Consider the following 19,958-nt stretch of genomic DNA (forward strand, 5'->3'; position numbering starts at 1 on the left):
ATGGATGGATGGATGGATGGATGGATGGATGGATGAATGGATGAAACAAACCATCAGTTTCTGTGCAGGTCATGATGTCATTCCTCATTCTAAAGATACGTTTGGTCTCCATGAAAACCTGATGGCAGCTCTGGATGGACAGGGAGTGTTGGGCGGGACGTATTGAGAACCTCAACATGTGCAGCTGCCGTCAGCATTAATCAGGAGCAACGCTTTAAAAAGGTGGAAGCAAAGTGTCTCATTAGAGCTGCGGTGTCACGTACCGTCTGCACGAACCGTGGTAATTAAATGACAGCTGAGTTAGTGACCGTCGGCCACGGCTGCAGCATCAAAGTCAGATTTTAGGATCTCTGAAAGACAGTGGCAGGGAATGCAGTTTTAACTAATTAAATGGCTCAGAGTATGACTGAACAGAATCTTTTTTTTTATGAAAGGGTTGCAGAGTTTTTAAACAATAAGTTTGATTTTATTCTTCTTGCTTTGTTTGTTTGAATCAGGCTGAATTTCAACCTTGTTCAATTCCCCCCCGCAACTCAAGTGTTAATATCAAACAGGATCAAGATGTTTAATTCTGATAAATGTTTAACAAGCTGATGCACATTTCAGGAAAAAAAGCTCTTGATGTTCACAAAGATCAAGAGAAAAAGGTTTTTTAATTGAATCTGTTTTCATATAAAACGTTATGGACCACAGATGGTTTGATAAAAGTAAATTTGGTTGACTTATTGTTACCTTTAAAGATCTTGACGCATTGAATTAAGATTGTCCATATTCAAAGGGGCTAATTTTATGACGCCATGGACCAGCATGGATAGGGTTCCCTTGCCTGCTACCCATCTCATGCAGCTCCTGACCTTAACTCTTCTCCTTGCAGGTGGTGGGCTCACAGGAAAGTGGCTTCCTGCAGTTTTTTGAGCTTGATCAACTCCTAGATACGTCCCCATGAGTTTTCTTCCACCAAGCCTGGATTCAGGAGGAGGCCCCAGTTTTCCTAATCCGGGTGAGGTATCTGGTTGTACATGGTCCTCCTTCATCATGAACATCTTTGATGAACTTCATTCACCCAACGAAGTGTGGATCATGTGTAAAAGAATGAGAGCCTATACAAGCGGGTGAAATGAGAATCCTTCAACGGATGGCTGTGGTCTCAGAAAGAGGGTGAGGAGTCAGGTTAGGTGATTCGGTAATCTGATTAGGATGCCTCCTGGCTTGGTGCCTTCTTCTGGAGGTTTTCCAGACATATCCTATTGAGATGTGACACCAAAGAAGACCCAGACACTACTGGAGGGTTTATATAGCCTATCTGGCCTGGGAACACCTTGGAAACCTCAAAGAAGAGCTGGAGAACGTTACTGGGAAGAGGGATGTCTGGGTGTGTTTTTGGACCTCTGGCCTCTGACTGGATGGATAGATGGATGGATGGATGGATGGATGGATGGATGGATGGATGGATGGATGGATGCATGTTTAAAGGGAGATTTAGATCTGATGTGTTCATTCATTAGAATATGTACTCTTTTTGATGAAAACAAAACACTCAACAAAACAAATAAAATAAAAACACAGTTAGGTAAGTATATTTTATTGGTTTTAGATCAGATTGTTTTGTCTCTGATATGAAGGAACATAAGTGTTCCTGATTACTGCAGTTATAAAAGCTTCTCCAAATCTTTAAAATCAGGGAATGTGGTTGAAACAGAGCAAATGTAAATTAATGCTTAAGCTTAAAATAAGCAGTATTTTATTCATCATTACTGACGAAAGAAAAGGATTCTTGTTGCATCATTTTTTTTTTAAAGAATGTACTAGGATTAAAACAGAAGAACTGCACCCATCTGTGGTATGTTTTCAAACCAGAGCCAGGGAAACATCTTGAGAAAAATGGTTTGTGGGTCGTTCCTGCGCTGCATTTTGTTCAGTTCACGTGCAGACAGAGACTCTTTCCTTCCAACAAGATCTTTGTTTTCCTCATAACGAGTTTTCTTCATCTGACTCATCACTAAGCTGTACCGTGGAACTTTGAAGACACGTAAGATGAAGCACCCTCATTATCTGATTTGCTGAAATCACAAAGTGTGCACAGAAGAAGCTGAAGAGCAACAAAGCATCGTGCAGTTTGAGCTCACAGCTCTTTCTTTTGTCTCACCATGAAACACAACCCTGGTTATTCTTTATGAATTAAATGTGTTTCTCTTTTCAGAGAAGTAGCCGAGCGACTTTTATTCAAATGTCAATACCATTAAGTTACAGGTGAAGAGAGTAAAATGCCAAGAGCTTGTGGAGAAATCACTCTCAAAAGGTGATTTAGTGTGGATGCTTATTAAGCATCCACACAACTGTGATCCTGTTGATATTTCTTATACTATCCTTGTTCCGTACATTTTTGGCATCAATTTCATTCCAGAATTTTTAGACTATTTCAACAAACCATACATCAAAACATTCGGCTCTTTCAGGAGAAGGGTGCTATGACTTTTGGTATTGGTGCAACTTTAGCTTTTAGAAATATTTAGTCTCTTCTGCCGTCTTTGTCCTCATAGGAAATTAATTTTACATTGTTCAAATCTTTAGATCTGTTTACAACATTTTTCTGCTCCCCACTCACATTTTGTTCTGGTTCAGCTTCTTTCAGCTTCCTTGTGCAAATAAAAAAATGAGCTATTTACAGCTGTTTTGTGCTCCTTTCAGTTTTATTCTGTTAACTAGAACATTAATTGCTTTCTCTAACTTCTTTCTGCTGATTTCAGCTATTTCATACTATTTAGCTGTTTTATGCTAATTTTAGCTTTTTTAGCTATTCCACAGTTTTTTTTTTGTACTCATTTAACCTTTTTTTAGGCTGATTCAGCAAAAAATTTCATTCGACCTTTATTTAGACAGGTTAATCCCATTGAGCCTCGAGGACTCATTTACAAGAGAGACCCGATTTAAACAAAGAATGATGACAACTATGGACAATCATCAAAGAGGCATACAGATAAAAAAATAATAATAATTAAAATAAGATGGCAAAAATAGCAAAACACAGCTAGATCATAAGTGGAATGTAAAAAACTAAAAACCGAACATGTCTGCATTGGTCCCTGCCAGGAGTCCAACAGATTCTTAAAGCCACTTAGAGAGATCAAGGTCGAGAGCTTCAGATCTTTTTGTAAGATATTCCAAAAAACAGGAGCAGAGTAGGAGAAGGTCCTTTTGCCTAGTTCAGTCCTCACTGAGGAAACACTGCAGGTAATAATGTCCTGAGAGTGCACGCTGTAGCTGCACTCACGCAGAGACATGTAGGAGGAGATGTATGAAGGCAGCAGACCAAGAAGTGATTTAAAGATGAAAATGTACCAGTGAGAGTCTGCGTGAAGTTAATGATGTCCAGTTAACCAGTGAATACAGGGTGCAGTGGTGGGTACGATAATCACAGCCATTTATGAATCTTAGTGCACCATGATAGACAGCATCCAACATCTGCAGGGTTCTTGTAGGAACGTTCATGTAAATAATGTCACCGTAATCAATGGAGGGAAGGAAAGTCACAGATACAAGGTGTTTTCTAGCATTCAGGGTTAGACAGGATCTGTTTCTGAAAAAGAAACCCAGTTCATCTTTCAGTTTCTTTACTAGATTTTCCACGTGGAGCTTAAAAGAGAGATGCGTGTCGACCAAGATACCCAAATATTTATAGGAATCAACTTTCAATTTCAGCGTTTTCAGCTATTTTCCTAATTTTTGTGCTCATTTCTGTTTATTTAAACATAATTCAACAAATGTGTTTTTTGTTGGTTTTTTTTTTTGCTTTCTTCTGTCAACTTTAGACTTCTTTCATTTCAGCTACATTTCAGCAAGTTTTTTAAGCTAATTTCAGCTGTTTTTCAGCAAGTTCTTCAGCAATACGTATTCACACTGCATTTTCGTAAAACATGCAGTTTCTCTAGTTACTTTTGTTTCTGTTTATCTTCTTGTTTAATCGTCATTTACATCATATTTAGAACATGCCTGAATAAATATGGACCACGTGGTATTTTCTCTGAACATGGAGAATCTGGGACTTTCTTCTTATCAACAGCAGATGGAGCTGTGGATTGGTGATGATGGGGTAGTAGGTTATCCTGCTGTTGTCATGGTTTCAGGTTTCCTGGATTCAATACTGGATGCTAATTGGTGGAAAGAGAATGAGATAAGGACAGTGAATCCTTTGATTGCTTCCTCTTTTTTCCTTTTTATGTTACATCTGTTTGTCTATATTTAGTCCACCATGTGAATCAATAAAATTCATCCGAAAAAGTAAAGAGAATAGAAAATTAGTCCTTAACGCATCAGTTATTTTTCTCCACATAACCTGCGAAGATGCTGCTACGATTTGAATAAAATAAAATAAAAATGTGACTCTTGTTTTAATCCCATGAATAAACTAACAGCTCTGCTGAATACCTTTTTCTTTCTGTTTTGAAATAGACTTCACAGTGCATCACAAATAGAATATAACATGTTTGATATAGCACTACAGTTACAGTGGTTGATATTTTTAAGATGCATAATGGCTCCATATCCTCCTCCAGGGTTTTATCTCTTCTCCTCCCTGATGGTGCAGCCACCTTCCAACTTTCCATAACAACTCATTTATCATCATCCTTTCATCTGCCACAAATGGATCTTTGTAACTGTGTTTACAAGTGACCTTGTGCCTTTAGTCTGCCGACAGCTTGCCATAAAACACATGGCCTGCGTGTGCTCGCCTGGATTTAAAAGGGAGCTTTTGTCCGGAACAGTTTGTACAAATAATGTATGTAGAGAGGCTGAACTGGAGCTGGTGGTTGTTTTTTTATATGGAGCTAAAACAGAGGCTGAAGCTCAGTGATAAATTGCACCTGTTTGATTGATTGTCTTGAAAGAATCGTGTATCCCAGTAAATCCTCAGTGGCATGTCAGAGCTCACATGGCTCCATCCTGTCAGAATGCGACACACCGTCAGTCTTATGTTGGATTAAACTTCCATATTGTGTTACCTGAGTGTGTTTACTGCCTCTTTGCTGACCAGCTGACCACCCCTTCTATCTTGAAACAAACTTTTGGGACACTCTGTCATCACCAGAGACGTGCGTGGTACTATCCAGTTATGTAATCCATGTGGAAAAAAGTTTATTTACAATTTCACAAGAACATTGTATTGTGTCATGGTGCATTATGGGATACTCAAATGAACAAAGGGAGAAGGTGACATATGAGCATAAAGCACAAAAGCTGCCAAACACCAAATAACAGACAAATGTTACTCTCAACCACTGAAATAAATCTTGATTAGGTATTATGTTCATTAAAAGCCTCTTTTGCTGACCAAAGCAAAAACCAAAAGGAGGTAAAATAGCTTTCAAAACCTTCATTCTATGGGTTGAATGTCCATTTCATTTAAAACACCGACACGTTTTCACTTCCTAAAGTAGATTTTGTAACTTCTGGAGAAAAAAAAGAAAAGAAAATTAAAGAGTAGAAAAGCAGCTTATTTGACCTAGTTTTGTCCTAATCCCCTTTCCATGTTTGTCACAGTTAGTTTCTATCATATGGAGAACATTGATTGAAAGTACTGTAATTGATATAAACCCTGCTGTTCAATTACATGAAAAGTTGAGAGTGTTTAACTTTTTTTTATACACAAACACTGTCAAATAATAAGCAATTATGTGAAATTTAGGTCTGTAAGTAACTCAAAGCACCACAAATGATGAAGCGTATTTTAAAATAATTATTTACAGGGTGCAGCTGATCCATTTAGATGTTTGAAAAGCAGAAAATAACCTTTGACTTTCTTTATAAATACTCTAATATCATTATTATTAATAATATTGTTATATTTTTTCCAAGATTGGTTGCATAACATGGTTTGTTGTTGTGGAAAAGGTGTATTTGTCAGGCACAATTTAAGATACGAGATGTACCAAATAATATTTTGTTCTCGCAGTACGGCACAACCTCAGTACCTCACAACATGGAGGTTTTGTGAAAGTGAGGCAACACATTCCTGGTTATCTATGTTTCTCTCAAAAATGATTATTAGAAAATGAATGCTGGTGGATAGAAAGTCACAATCTTAGAAGTGAGTGTCCATATTTTGCTGGAAACTTGTTTTATATATCTCATCCTTGGTGCTGAACAAATTATTGCCTTTTATTTGTTAAAGTGTCAGGCTAATTAATCAGTTTCTATAGACATTGTCATACAATTTCTAGTTCTGTCGTGTGTGGAATGAGCTTGAAACATGGTATTGTAATAGTTCTCAAAATTAGGGATGGGCTCCTGCTGTGGCTCACAAAACATCAATTTAGTGGTCAGGAGATGATTTCCAGAAATTAAACTAAATTTAAAAATAATTTCTACTGGCTTTTTTTTTTTTTTTACTATAGCTGTTACAAAATACAAAAATAATGGTCATAAATTTAAACAAAAGTAGTATTACTTTAAGCTATTTGTGTTGTTGCCTTCATTTATTTAAAATTTTTTAATCAATATTTGTAAAATTCAACTAAGGCTATCTGAGGTCGCAAGACTTTGCCTGTTATTTTGGGGCTAATGCCTCTAAAAACATAAACGAGTGAAACTCACAAAAAGAGATTAACATGATTCAAACTCTGCCTTTTATTTACAACAGCACAATCCGGCCCTTTAATGTGGACTGTGTCCAGAAATTTCGAGAATATTCTAGAAAGAAAATAAAATGAACAATACTTGTATAAACCTTTGTTTTTACCTGAAAAAGTCAACTCAATGTGTGTTTCAAGATGTCTTTTTATTTTGTTTAATTAATTGTTGTTAATTTTTTGACGCGTAGACCATCAAATGGGGAGCCAATCAAATTGCAGAGTAAGCAGGCAGCGAACCAATCACAGGGGAGCTCCCATCCATCTCCAATCCGCTGCTGCTGCTGAGTCCAACCGGACATGAGCGACAAAAATAAAACCGGAAGTTAAATTGTTTGTTCAGAAAATAAAAGCTTCATACAAAAGCATGATTTAAACGCCTATGCGTCAATACATTTAATGTGAAAAAAAGCATAATGAATACTGACATATGGTACTTTTAAAGATATAACTCATAAACAAATTTAATTAAATCAATGAATTTAACACTTGTGATAATGTGTCACTGATAATGCATTTTAAAATCGCTTTAATTGAAAATAGTTTATAAAAAATTTTACTTGTGACCGACTACATATAAAAAAAATACTACAAAATGAAAAATGAGGGACTACTTTGCTACCAAAAAGTTTAATCTTTAATTAGCAACTCCAATATATGTATCATAAAATATGCAAATTTGATAACCTTATTTGCCATATATTCTTAATGTTTGACTTGTCAGGACTATATTTTAAAATCGTTACTTTAAAACTATTTTAATGTGTGTGTGTGGTTTTTTTTTTTACATTATATTATACATAGGGAATATTATTTAAATAAAAAGCTGTAAAAAAAAAAAAAATGCGTTTGGTTCACATGGCCGGTAGTAAGTCGGACCACTTCAGGATGGGAGTTGGACTCTACCAGGGCTGCCCGTTGTCACTGATTCTGTTCATAATTTTTATGGACAGAATTTCTCGGCACAGCAGGGGGAATCTCAGGATTCCTTCTCTGTTGTTTGCAGATGATGTGGTCCAGCTGGCATCATTGTGTCAGGATCTTCAGCTCTCACTGGAGCAGTTTGCAGCCGAGTGTGAAGAGGCTGGGATGAGAATCAGCACCTCCAAATATGAGGCCATGGTCCTCGGAAAAGGGTGGATTGCTCTCTTCAGGTCGAGGGTGAGGTTCTGCCTCACGTGGAGCAGTTCAAGTATCTCGGGGTTTTGTTCACGAGTGAGGGAAGAATGGAGATTGAGAATGACATGAGTGGTGCAGCATCTGCAGTATTGCGAACTCTGTGCTGGTCCGTTGTGGTGAAGAGGGAGCTGAGCTGTAAGGCAAAGCTCTCTTTTTACTGGTCGGTCTACGTTCCTACCCTGACCTATGGTCACAAACTCTGGGTAGTGACCAAAAGAAAGAGACTGTAGATACATGCGTTTGAAATGAATTTCCTCCACAGTCTAGCTGGATTCTCTTAGAGACAGGGTGAGAAGTTCAGTTATCCGTGAAAGACTAGAGCTCCTCCACATCGAGAGGAGCCAGTTGAAGTGGTTCAGGCATCTGGTAAGAATGCCCCCCTGGGCACATCCTTAGGGAGGTGCTTCAGGCATGCTCGACTGGAAGGAGACCCCGGGGAAGACCCAGGACACGCTGTAGAAACTACGTCTCTCAGGTGGCCTGGGAACGCCTTGGGGTGTGGAAAGAGAAGTCTGGGCCATCCTGCTCAAGCTGCTGCCCCCGCGACCCGACTTTAGAACAAACGAAAGATAATGAATGAATGGATGGATACCAAAAAGTTTTATCTTTAATTAGCAATCCTAATATCTGTATCAAAAAATCTGTCAATTTGTTAACCTTATTTGCCATAAAGTATCTTCTTAACTTTTGACTTATCAAGACTATTTTTAAATCATTACTTTAAACCATTATTTTTTTGCAAATATGTTTTTTTCACGTTATATTATACATATGAATATTATTTGAATAAAAAGCCATAAAAAAGAGTGAGCCCATGTACTCATTTAAAGTGCATTCTTGACGTTACAAATCAATTTGATTCAGTTGAGACGAGTCTTTTATTTTGACAGATACTAACCGGAACCACTTTATGTAGTGGCGGCGGACGACAAGACAAATGGTCGCCGACTGACGCCCCTTCCTCGGTTTCAATCCAGTTGAATCTTAGCGACCCATGCGTCGGTTTAGAAGAGGTAATTGGCATCTGGTGTAACCAAGGTGTAAGTTCCGAGAAACACGGAAACGAATTTCTTTTGTACAAACTAGTACCGATTCGGCAAAAGGAGCTACAGTTACCAGAAAGAAGAAGAAGAAGAAAAAAAAACAATGGACGAAAAGGCGTTTACGAAAGAGCTCGATCAGTGGATTGAACAGCTCAACGAATGTAAGCAGCTGTCAGAGGGACAAGTAAAGACGCTATGTGAAAAGGTAAGATATAAAAAATTTATAATTATTACAATTATTTCCCAAGTTGCCGCTAACGTTGTGTCCCCGCCGCCTTCTAGACGTTTTTAAAATGGCGCCTATAGTGTAGATTTCACCGAGATGTTTTTTTAACAGTCATAGAAGCGGTTAGCTTGTATTAGCAGCTGCTTAATAAAAATAATGGCATGCTGTAGTTATGGTTAATAAAAGGTTTAGTAGCTTGGTAATTCAACTCGCGTACTACACTTCCATCTTTATTAAGACTGGCAGCATCTCATTCACTATAAAAAACACTTTGTTATTTTAATAACTGAGTCTTTAGTTAGCTGTTATGCAAGTGGCATCTCCAGGGAGACATGCAGGGTCCCTACGCAGTACAGTGTAACGAACTGTGGCATTTCCTCTTGCATTTATTTTTAGGTCTGAATAAATTTAATTAATAAATCACAGTACTGGAAAAAATACAATTTTTTTATTTTGGTCTTTAGTCCCTGCTCATTTTTCTAAAACGTCAGACGTGATTTTTAACACATAATTTACTCAGCCAATCAGAGAGCTTCTCTGTATAAAAGATGGACATGGTCGCCATGATGTTGCCAGCTTTTGGCTCATCTTCCACATCCAGCTTCAAGTTTAACATTAGCCAGTCACTGTTGGTGTCTGGTGTTTCCACTTACTAAGAATAGCTCAGTGCATACCTGCAGCGTGTGTGTGAGACAAATAGGATGTGTGAAAATTAGCAAATATTTTTCCATTTGTTTATTTGGCAACCAAAGCTTTGCCCAGCCCTAAAGCATACACAGGACAACAGGTTGTTTCCCATTAATGGCATTTGCTACTTTTTTCCTGTTATGTGTACTATTTTTGTCTGTGTTGTTTAGTTTAGAGCAGTCCAACGACTGAACACAAATTTATAGTAAATTTATTATAAATTTTAAATGTAAAAAAAAAAGAGCCAGGGAGCGAGAGAGAGAAAAAGGAAACTTGAATGTGGAAAAAGTCTGGACTTTTGTAAAGGAACATATATGAATCCTGGCAATGTTTGGTTTAAATATTGCCTATATTTTTAGGTGACTGGATGTTAGCAAAATTGTTTTATTACCTCGTAGTCACATTTACGCTGATTAATTTCTGGTTAAGTTGAAAATTTGTGCCTAGAGCATCAATCATGTTGTTGTCATCTGGGGAACTATGATTTTAGGTCATTTTGACCTTTTGAAAGGTTTGAAAAGACTAGAAACATTTCAGGAACTCAAGTTGCCCTCAGTGAGAAGGTTGCAGGTTTGCTTCCTGGTCTGTGCTGTAGGTGTGGCTTTCCTCCAGGTTACCCTGGTTACCTGCACAGACTAAAAACATGCATGCTAGGCTGATTGGTAACTCTAAATTGTCTGTAGTTGTGAGTGAGAGAGTGAATGGTTGTTTGTCTCTATGTGGCCCTGTGATGGACTTGCGACTCGTCCAGGGTGTACCCCGCCCCGCGCACAGTGATTGCTGGACATGTGCACCGGCGACCCTGTGACCCAAAATGGAAGAAGCGGGTAAAAGATAATGGATGGATGGATATAAGCCTCTACAAATACAGGCTTTTAAAATCAAACATCCCTGTAACGACCCATTAAAGGTTCCATCCACAATAAATGGAGGATTTATTGTATAAGTTGTTGTGTCTATAATTTTTCTTCATTTGTCACAGCTAGTGAATAGGGTTGCTGTTTTTTTTTTTTTATTATTAAAAACTCATTGTCTTTATTTAGCTTCTTGGTTGCATATGTAATAATTTGTGAGGACAACTTTTTCCACAAAACAACACAACCTGTTGAGTAAAGATGCACGCACTACACTGGCTGCTCTTGTTTCACATTGTGCTGGTTGTTTGTCCTGTTTTGCATTAATATAGGACCCCCCCCCCAACCCTCTAAAGTTGCAGTTTGGAATGATTTCAACAAACCTTGCATCTTTGTCTTGAAAGTTAATGTCAGAGTGCAAAAAATGTTGTTACCTCTTGCTAGCTTCCGGTGTTTTTTTTACTACCATAAAAAAAAAAAATCAAATGTACCCTAAATAAGTTTTTTAGAGAAGAAAAAAGTTGGACAGATGCTGTTTTAAATTTTTAAGTAGCTCCTACTGCTGTGAGCTAAAGGTTAAAGTTAATCTCAGGTGGCTCATTAATCTTAATGTTTTTATTTTATAGATCAACTAGTTTTAAACATAATTCTCAGCTGTTGCACTGTGGGTCAAGAGTTTAGTATGAGACGTGATCTACAGCTGCTTTTTGTGCCGTTTGTATTCAGTTTAGTGCTTTCCATTGTGTTTAGCCGCATCGTTCTTAAGAAACGTCATCGCTGGAGATGATGATTTTTGATTTCACAGAGTTTAGTTTGTTGAAAAGCTTTGCCATGTTACCGACTGACCTTAACAACAGCTGTTTGACTTGAGATAAAACGACAAATGCAGAAGCATTTCCCGCCTCCTGTTTTCTCAGCAGCTGAGCAAAGTATCCAACAGTAAATAAAAAAGGAACGTCCTGAATCTGAATAACGAGTCAACGTTCATAATGAGCTCAGCTGCAACAGATGTCAACATCTATTCATTCTCCTATGCACTTTTAATATTTTCAGCACAACACACCCACACAACATCCTCCTTGATTTAAAAATAGCAGAGGAAATGATTGTGTGTTTCATCACTAACACCATTGAAGGCCTTTTGTTGCCAAGGGGATCAGGGTGTGTGACTGAGGACAACACCGTTCATTATGACTCAGAGAGCAGTCGTCTCTGTTTTGGGATGCGTGTGGGCGTGAAGAAATGAGATGTGCTGTGTAATCTGTTCTCGCTCCAGAAAAGAGCCTGAATGTACCAGAGTTGGTTTCAGCCGGTGACTAGCTTGTTAAGAGGAAGGAACCTTTAAAAAATGATTTTTCTGTAATTACGGTAATAGTTGATAGCTGTATTTTGCAAATGTACGGTAGTTTGTTTGCAGAACAGTGCAGTCCGGTCAGTCTTTTAATCATTTTTAAAGTGATTTATATTCTAGTAGATGCAGTTTTCTAGTAATTAGATTGCATATGCTCATTTATAAAAAATAAAATAAAGTGCAGAAAGACTGTTTTGTGCAAACAGCCTAATCTTTCTTGAAACCCTGCTTCCCCTCTTAATAGTAAACCAACCATCTTATGCAACTATGACTTTTTTTTTGTCATAACCCAGTTTTGTTTATCTCATAAGGGTTGCATATAAACCCTCCAGATTGGCTTTGATCAGTCTTATGTTGACTAAATTATTTGCAATTGCAGTGAGGTTAAAAGTGGGTAAAGTATATTTAGTTACAAATTTATTAATTGTAGAATATAGAACGGAATCTTCGGTGTCTTGATGACTAAGATGGGGACTCTTTCAGCACCTCACAGTTTGACTTGATTATAATTCAGAGAGCTGTGATGTGATTATAAAACTACCAGTAATACTGATGCATTATACATAATAACATCTGTCAAAAAACATATTACCAAGCTGCTGACCAGTGGTTAGCGTAGATGCTAACAAATTTGAAAATGCCATAGAAAAGCTAACACCGTTAGCATCGTGTTTATCCTTGGGAATGTATTAAGAGTCGAACGTCAAAATCACTACTGATGACAGTCATGCTCTGATAACGTCAACTATTATTTACAGACATTCTTTAGAGTTCAGCAAAAAAAAAGAAAACACAACAGTAACTTTACTAGCACAAACTGCAGCAGTAGCATCGAGGCGGTCGAGCCTCGTTTGTTTCTGAGGTCATCGTTTCACTCAGCAGAACAAATCTGTTAAGGAAGCAGTTTGAAGGATTGCTTGTTTTCACTCGTCTGAACTGATTCTGCTTAAATTCATCCTGAGTTCAATAACGTCTCATTAGATGAAATGATTCCTTGTTGGTGCACTCAAAATGAACTTTAAATGCATCTTACCTAAAACCTGATTGTGTCGTCGTAAGAAATGCTGACAAAGCAAACAGTTTGTCATTGTTTGTCTGCGTACAGTCGTCTCTACAGTAGTGACGCTAACTGGGAGTTTTCTAACCACCATAAAAATCATGTGCGAAATCATCCTTGGAGCTTAATTTGTAATTTGCACGTTGGAGACACGGGATTACTGTACAGCAGTGGGAAACGTGCTGACTTCGACACTGGGCTGAGCAGTCTGTCGACTCGGTGACGTCTTGGCTGTACCTGGAACCTGGGCAGCGTTTTTGTTGCAGGTGTGGTCTGAACGTCTGAACTTTGGTAGAGGTGTTTACGTAACAACTGCTGTCATTTTTATCCACGCCTGGTGGCATCATCGCTCTGGGCTGTGATAAACTGTTCCCTCGCACACAAACACACTGTGGCCATGGTTTTAGCTCACACTGAAGAAGCATGTCCCACTGGCTCAATTCATCCAGGTTGACTTAATATTTGATTAGAGCTTAATCCCCTGAGTGGTGCTTTTATCACTTTCTGCCTAATTATGATTGCATTGTCAGGTTACATCATCCTAAAATCTCATTTTAAGAAAGATGCTGGTTCTGTGGAACAACTGGGGTGACCTGTTGTACCTGGCACTGCTGACAATAATCAGGATTATTATTATTATTTTAATCAAAATTATTAAGTACACCAGAGGGAATGGATTGTGCATTAATAAAAAACTACGAGTGAAAGAAAATGTGACATTAAGCAGATACACATTAATTTACATTGAATTTGTCATGACAGTGGTTTAGCCAGTTTTATATATGGCTGGTATTTGATGCATATATTGCTCATATTTATATTTTATGGTGTGAATTCAACATTGGATACCGATTTTGTTTTCAAAGAAGATGCCCGTTTAAATATAAATTGAAATTGGAGAAGGGGATTTCTAGAAGGAGTAATGGACTTGTTTGGCACAGATCTGGAACCTGATGCTTTGGAGTCATCTTCGTGACTAAGGCAGTAACAAATATCAGTTTCTAACTACCCATTCTGTGCAAATGTCATCCTGAGCGATGACATACAAACACACAAAAGACAGGAAGGCAACAGTTTGAACCCTTCACTGCTTGATAGATTTGGCATATATTGATTAGTTTTCCACTTCTGGCCAGGGTGCATTCAATGGTTCAGACTCAGAGAAGTGTTTTATTATCAATCAACCTTTAATTATACAGGTAAATCCCATTGAGCCTCGAGGACTCATTTACAAGAGAGACCTGATTTCAACAAAGAAAGATGACAACAATGGACAACAGCAACAACAATAAACAGTTATAAAAACTCATACTACAGTTTTTTTTGTTTTTTTTTTAACAAATAGGATGGCTAAAAGGAAAAAGGTAACAAAACAAACGAAACAGCTAGATTCCAAGACAAATGTAGAAAACTAAAAACAGGAACATGTCAGCATTGGACCCTGCCAGGAGTCCAACAGATTCTTAAAGACACTTAAGAGAGGTCAAGGTCGAGAGCTTCAAATCTTTTTGTAAGATATTCCAGGAAACAGGAGCGGAGTAGGAGAAGGCCCTTTTGCTGAATTAAAACACAGACACGCTGTTTCTTCTTCCATCTCACTCAGTTAAGGGTGAAGGTATTGTATGTTGCTGTTCCACTTTAATACGCAGACATCTAGAATATTCTCCCCGGCTTAGTGACGCAGTTGCTTTAGAGATTTGTGTGTCTGCTCAACATGCCATCCAGAGTCCAGTGACTGAAATGCCTTCTGCCACACGTGGTGGTTTGTGTATGTGTAATATAGGTCAGCATTGTGCAACGTGTCCTGTCCACTCTGGGTTTCTGACCCCTCAGCTGGCGACAAGCCAGGGAAAGTGCTCCGTTTTATGTCGTTTCCTCTTCTCATGCTCTGTTATTTGAAAGATTCCATAAGGATGTTCAAATTTTGTCGAAACACCTGATGGGGAGAGACATGCACGTAGTTTCTACAGTGCTGCTCGTGCGATTTAGGTGTTTAAAAACAAAACACGATTCGTTAGTGTGTCAGTCGAGTGTTGGCGGTCGTTTTGTTTGCTCCAAATCCTCAGTGAGGCCAGCCTGCTGTCCCATAAAAGCGTCAGAAATAGGTCTTAATTTATTTAGTTTTTAGTTATAAATGAAGCCAAATAGTTCAAAATTCTGTGTATTCTGTGTCCAACCAGTTTGACTTCTTCTGTTTGAGGCAGCGGTAACTGAAGGTTTCTAAAAGCACTGGCAGAAGGCCACATGCTGAGTCATTCACTGCAGCAGCAAACTGCACCTTAGCTTAGTGATGAATTATGGGTAGGATAAACTACAGAGACAAATGGAGTCCAGGAATATATATTATATTTTTAACAATTCTACATCTCAGTCTAGTTTTTAATCGTTGTTGACATGGCATGTCCAGTCACATTAAATGAGTTAGCTGAGTCATCCTAAATAAAAAAGCCAAGTTTGTTTTTTAAAAATGCCAGCAAATATTCTGCACTCTAGTTTGAGAACTGAAGCGTTAATCTTATTGATTTTTTGGGGGGTGAATATTAATGCGAGTCCAAACACTGCAGTGCTGACCCACAGGAAACTAGACACAGCTTCAAAATACACACTCACACCCCCACAATCACACTTGCACTGTGTGCCGCACTTTAATGAGACTTCATGGGGGCTGTTGTGGCAAGTGTGTTCTGAACGGCGGTCAGGAAATGGCCAGTTCCTGAAATACAGATGGAAAACAACAGAAAATTACAGTCAGTGCTGTCTCACATGGGTCACAGTAATCTTTCTGCATTTTAAAATAACTGATAATGGATCCTTTGAACGTTTAATGTGCTTTAAGCCCTTTCTGGTTTTCCCCGTTTTATTAATTTATTAACCGTGACATCCGATGCGTTTTCTTTCTGCAGGCAAAGGAGATCCTGACAAAAGAGTCAAACGTCCAGGAGGTGAGATGTCCGGTGACCGTGTGCGGCGACGTGCACGGCCAGTTCCACGACCTCATGGAGCTGTTCAAGATCGGAGGGAAGTCTCCAGATACAAACTACTTGTTCATGGGAGATTATGTGGACAGAGGGTACTACTCTGTAGAAACAGTCACTTTACTTGTATCTCTTAAGGTGACTAAAGCAAAAATACTCGGTATTTAAATCTGTTGTGCTTGCATGTTTGTGGAACAAAAGGTACCAAGTAAACAAATCTGTGTTTTAGGTTCGCTTCCGGGAGCGAATCACAATCCTCAGAGGGAACCACGAGAGCAGGCAGATCACACAAGTCTACGGCTTCTACGACGAGTGCTTGAGGAAATACGGAAACGCAAACGTTTGGAAGTTCTTCACAGATCTGTTTGATTACCTCCCCCTCACTGCCTTGGTAGACTCTCAGGTGAGACTTGCACTCTTGTTGTTGTTGCTTTCACAGGAATAATAATTAAAAAAAACTGTTGTAGCAATGTATTAAATAAAATTCAAATGCTAAGTTAGGAATATTTTCTTCCCCTCAGATTTTCTGCCTTCACGGGGGCTTGTCACCGTCTATAGATACACTGGATCACATCAGAGCACTGGACCGGTTACAGGAAGTACCACACGAGGTGAAGACGGCCATTAAAATTTCAAGAAATCCGTTTTCTGAACTTTGTATATTTACTGATGAAACACAGTTTAGACTGTTTTCCAACCTGTTGGTGCTCGTCCTGCGTAGGGTCCCATGTGCGACCTGCTGTGGTCGGACCCCGATGACCGCGGCGGCTGGGGCATCTCTCCGCGGGGAGCTGGCTACACATTCGGTCAGGACATCTCTGAGACTTTCAACCACGCCAACCGCCTCACGCTGGTGTCTCGAGCCCACCAGCTGGTTATGGAGGTTTGTATTTTTATTTTGAATATTTGTTAATTTGACCAAAATAAGAGAAATAGTTGCATAAATATGCTTTAAAAACAACACTGAGTATAAATGTTTATATTATACGTTTTACCTGACAAGGATAATATGATCTTAAATGTATCAGGAGAAACATCAATTTTAAGCTAGAAAAAACTGCATTCCCTGTGAAAAAGCAGTGTGAATGCTTGTTGCTGAACAACTTGTTGAAAAACAGCTGAAATTAGCTAAGAACATGCTGGAATATAGCTGAAATGGAAGAACAAGCCTAAGTTGGTAAAAGAAGGCAAAGAACATATATTTGCCAGAAATAAGCTGAAAGGAGCATAACAAGCTGAAATTGGTAGAAAGAAGTTAATTAGGCTGAAAGTTGCAAAAATTACCACAAAAAAATTGAATTGATCTGAAAACAGCTGAAATTAGCTAAAAAAAGATAGTTGAAAATGTAGAACAAGCTTAAATTAGCAGAAGGAAGTGGAAAGAGCACAACGTTGCCCAATTAGGCTGAAAGAAGCAGAAATGAGCACAAAAAGGTGGAAATTATCTTAAAAAAGCTGAAATTAGCACAAAAAACAGACGAAAAGTAGCTAAAAATGCAGAAAGAAGCATACATTTCCAAAAGGAAGTGGAGAGAGCACATTTTTGCTGAATTGGGCTGAAAAAAGTTGAAATGAGTGCAAAATATGTGGAATTAGCTGAAAATGCTAAAATTAGCATAATACGGCTAAATAGTAGCTGAAATAGCATAAAATGCTGAAACTTGCAGAAATTAATTGAAAGGAGCATAACAAGCTGAAATTAACAGAAAGAAGTTAGAAGAAGCTCAAAAATGTTGTAGTCAGCCAAAAGAATCTTAAAGCAGCACAAAATAGTTTAAAAACCAGCTGAAATGAGCTGAAAGTAGCTGAATTGTTTTTAAATTTGCACAAGGAAAGTGATAGAAGCTGAACCAGAACAAAATGTGAAAGGAGCAGTAAACGGCTGTAAACAGATCTAAAGATTTGAAGGATGTAAAATGAGCTCAATTCATTTTCTATGAGGAAAAGAAAGTGGCAGAAAAGGCTAAATATTTCAAAAAGCTAAAGTTGTATAATAGCAACAGTCATAGCACCCTTCTCCTGAAAGAGCTGAATGTTTTAATTTGATTTGTTGAAATGGCACAAAAACTGTGAAATGATAAAGATGCCAAAAAATGCACAGAAGAAAAAAGGATCACAATAGTTTAATTGCTTCACAAACATTCACACAATGACGGCGCTACAATAAACTGCTCCACAAAACAAAAAGATTAGTGCGTAGATCATCCTCTGACACTCATGCAAGTTCAAAAGTATGTTTAGTTTCCAATAAAGCATCGCTTTTGCCCATAAATATGCATTTCCAGTTAATAAACCATCTGCCTTCCTCAGGGATACAACTGGTGCCATGAGAGAAACGTTGTGACGATTTTCAGCGCTCCCAACTACTGCTACCGCTGCGGCAACCAGGCAGCCATCATGGAGCTCGACGACACCCTCAAATACTCCTTGTAAGCTTGCAAACTGCAGAATGGATGCTTTAAATACTGATAAGTAAAAAATAAAAAATAAACTGTGAAAAGTTTTTATTTTTAATTCTTTTTGTTGTTTTTTTTTTTTAGTTTGCAGTTTGATCCTGCTCCTCGCAGAGGAGAGCCTCACGTCACTCGCCGCACCCCAGACTACTTCCTGTAAACCTCCATATTGGACCTCTGTACATTCAAGTATTGTCATTATACGACTTTAAACTGATGCTGCCGTGGTTCAGGAGAGGGAGGATCGCTCAGCCACACAAAAATCAATTTAAGCATTTTGTAAAAACGTCTATAAATGGACCAAAAGGTGTGTGCCATAATCATAATATTTATTGCAGAGGAATTGTATTTATGATCCTTCTGTCCAACTATATAAACCAACTTTGATGCTTAAATTGCCCAATCTGTACATATGTAGCTGGGCTGATGGCACCCACGTTCAAAGCAAATTTTACTACAATGAATGCAGCTCCAACACCCATAGGCCGTGGATTTTACCAAGATCTGAACGTGATCTGTTTGCACTTTTGTACGATTAAAGAAATGTAAAATATGTCTAAAGATTAAGAAAACTTCACACTTTTTTTTTTTGTAAAGCTTGTGAATAAAACTATATCAGGCAAGCTTTACATAAATGTTTTGTCCTGTGTACCTTCTAATGAAACTTGTTCTCATGCAGTGATACAGCCTTGGTTTTTAAATAAAAGATGAAGTGTTCATTCTCATCAACTCATTAACTTCCTTTGAATTTCTGACTGTATGTTAAAAACAACTAGAATAATAAAGGTAAAGATGACTTCTTGAACTAAGTGTTTGTAGTTATTTTATGCTGCTAAAAACGATGCCAGCTGTAACTGCAAGTGTCACTATGAAAATAAATTTAAAGATGCACAACCAACTTGTGTTACGGTAGATGTTACAAAAATGTGTTTTTAGCTGTTAGTCAATAATGGTGATAAACTGAATCGCTAGTGACGAGGCTTTTACATAAACAAAAAATTAATTAGCAATCGGTAAATGGAGGTAATATTTTATATTAAAATGTTTTAATTATGTTAATTGGTTATCGAACATAAATCATCTTGGTTCATATAATTTTACACAATTGAAACAAATTTCACGCAATTATTTTCTCATAATGATAATGTCCTTAAAAAGTATTTGGAGCAAAGTTAGTGATGTGGATGCCAACTACCACGTGTGTTTGTTTACCTATGGAAACAGCCAAAGCGACTGCGAATAGGTCAAATATTAAACTTAGTTACACAGACAACGGCCATCTGAATGTAGGTCAACCATCCATCAGCATCCACGTGGTTTTCTCTAATTCAGCTGAGAACTTTGTTTACATTGAGCGATTTGGAAAACTTCACCGTTTAATGTAGAGCAGTCCTTTTATGTTTGATTTCATACATTGCAATAAATGCCGTTAAAATAGTATATATAAAAGTATTTGCCAAACAATACTAAAGATTTAGGTAAACCTATACATAATTTTAACTACTTT

At 37.9% G+C, this 19,958-nt stretch overlaps 1 protein-coding gene across 1 annotated transcript; it reads left to right on the forward strand.

Moving 5' to 3' along the window:
* Positions 1 to 8,728: 8,728 nt before the first annotated feature.
* On the forward strand, positions 8,729 to 19,005 carry ppp2cab (protein phosphatase 2 catalytic subunit alpha b). The gene is made up of 7 exons (XM_037687848.1): positions 8,729 to 9,053; positions 15,927 to 16,136; positions 16,228 to 16,401; positions 16,520 to 16,609; positions 16,720 to 16,881; positions 18,309 to 18,427; positions 18,539 to 19,005. Exons 1-7 carry the CDS (start codon positions 8,952 to 8,954, stop codon positions 18,609 to 18,611), a joined length of 930 nt encoding a protein of 309 aa, XP_037543776.1. The 5' UTR covers positions 8,729 to 8,951; the 3' UTR covers positions 18,612 to 19,005.
* Positions 19,006 to 19,958: the final 953 nt, after the last annotated feature.

This window comes from Nematolebias whitei, chromosome 14, assembly GCF_014905685.2.
Source record: "Nematolebias whitei isolate Nwh7 chromosome 14, NemWhi1, whole genome shotgun sequence".
NCBI classification, from domain to species: Eukaryota; Metazoa; Chordata; class Actinopteri; order Cyprinodontiformes; family Rivulidae; genus Nematolebias; species Nematolebias whitei.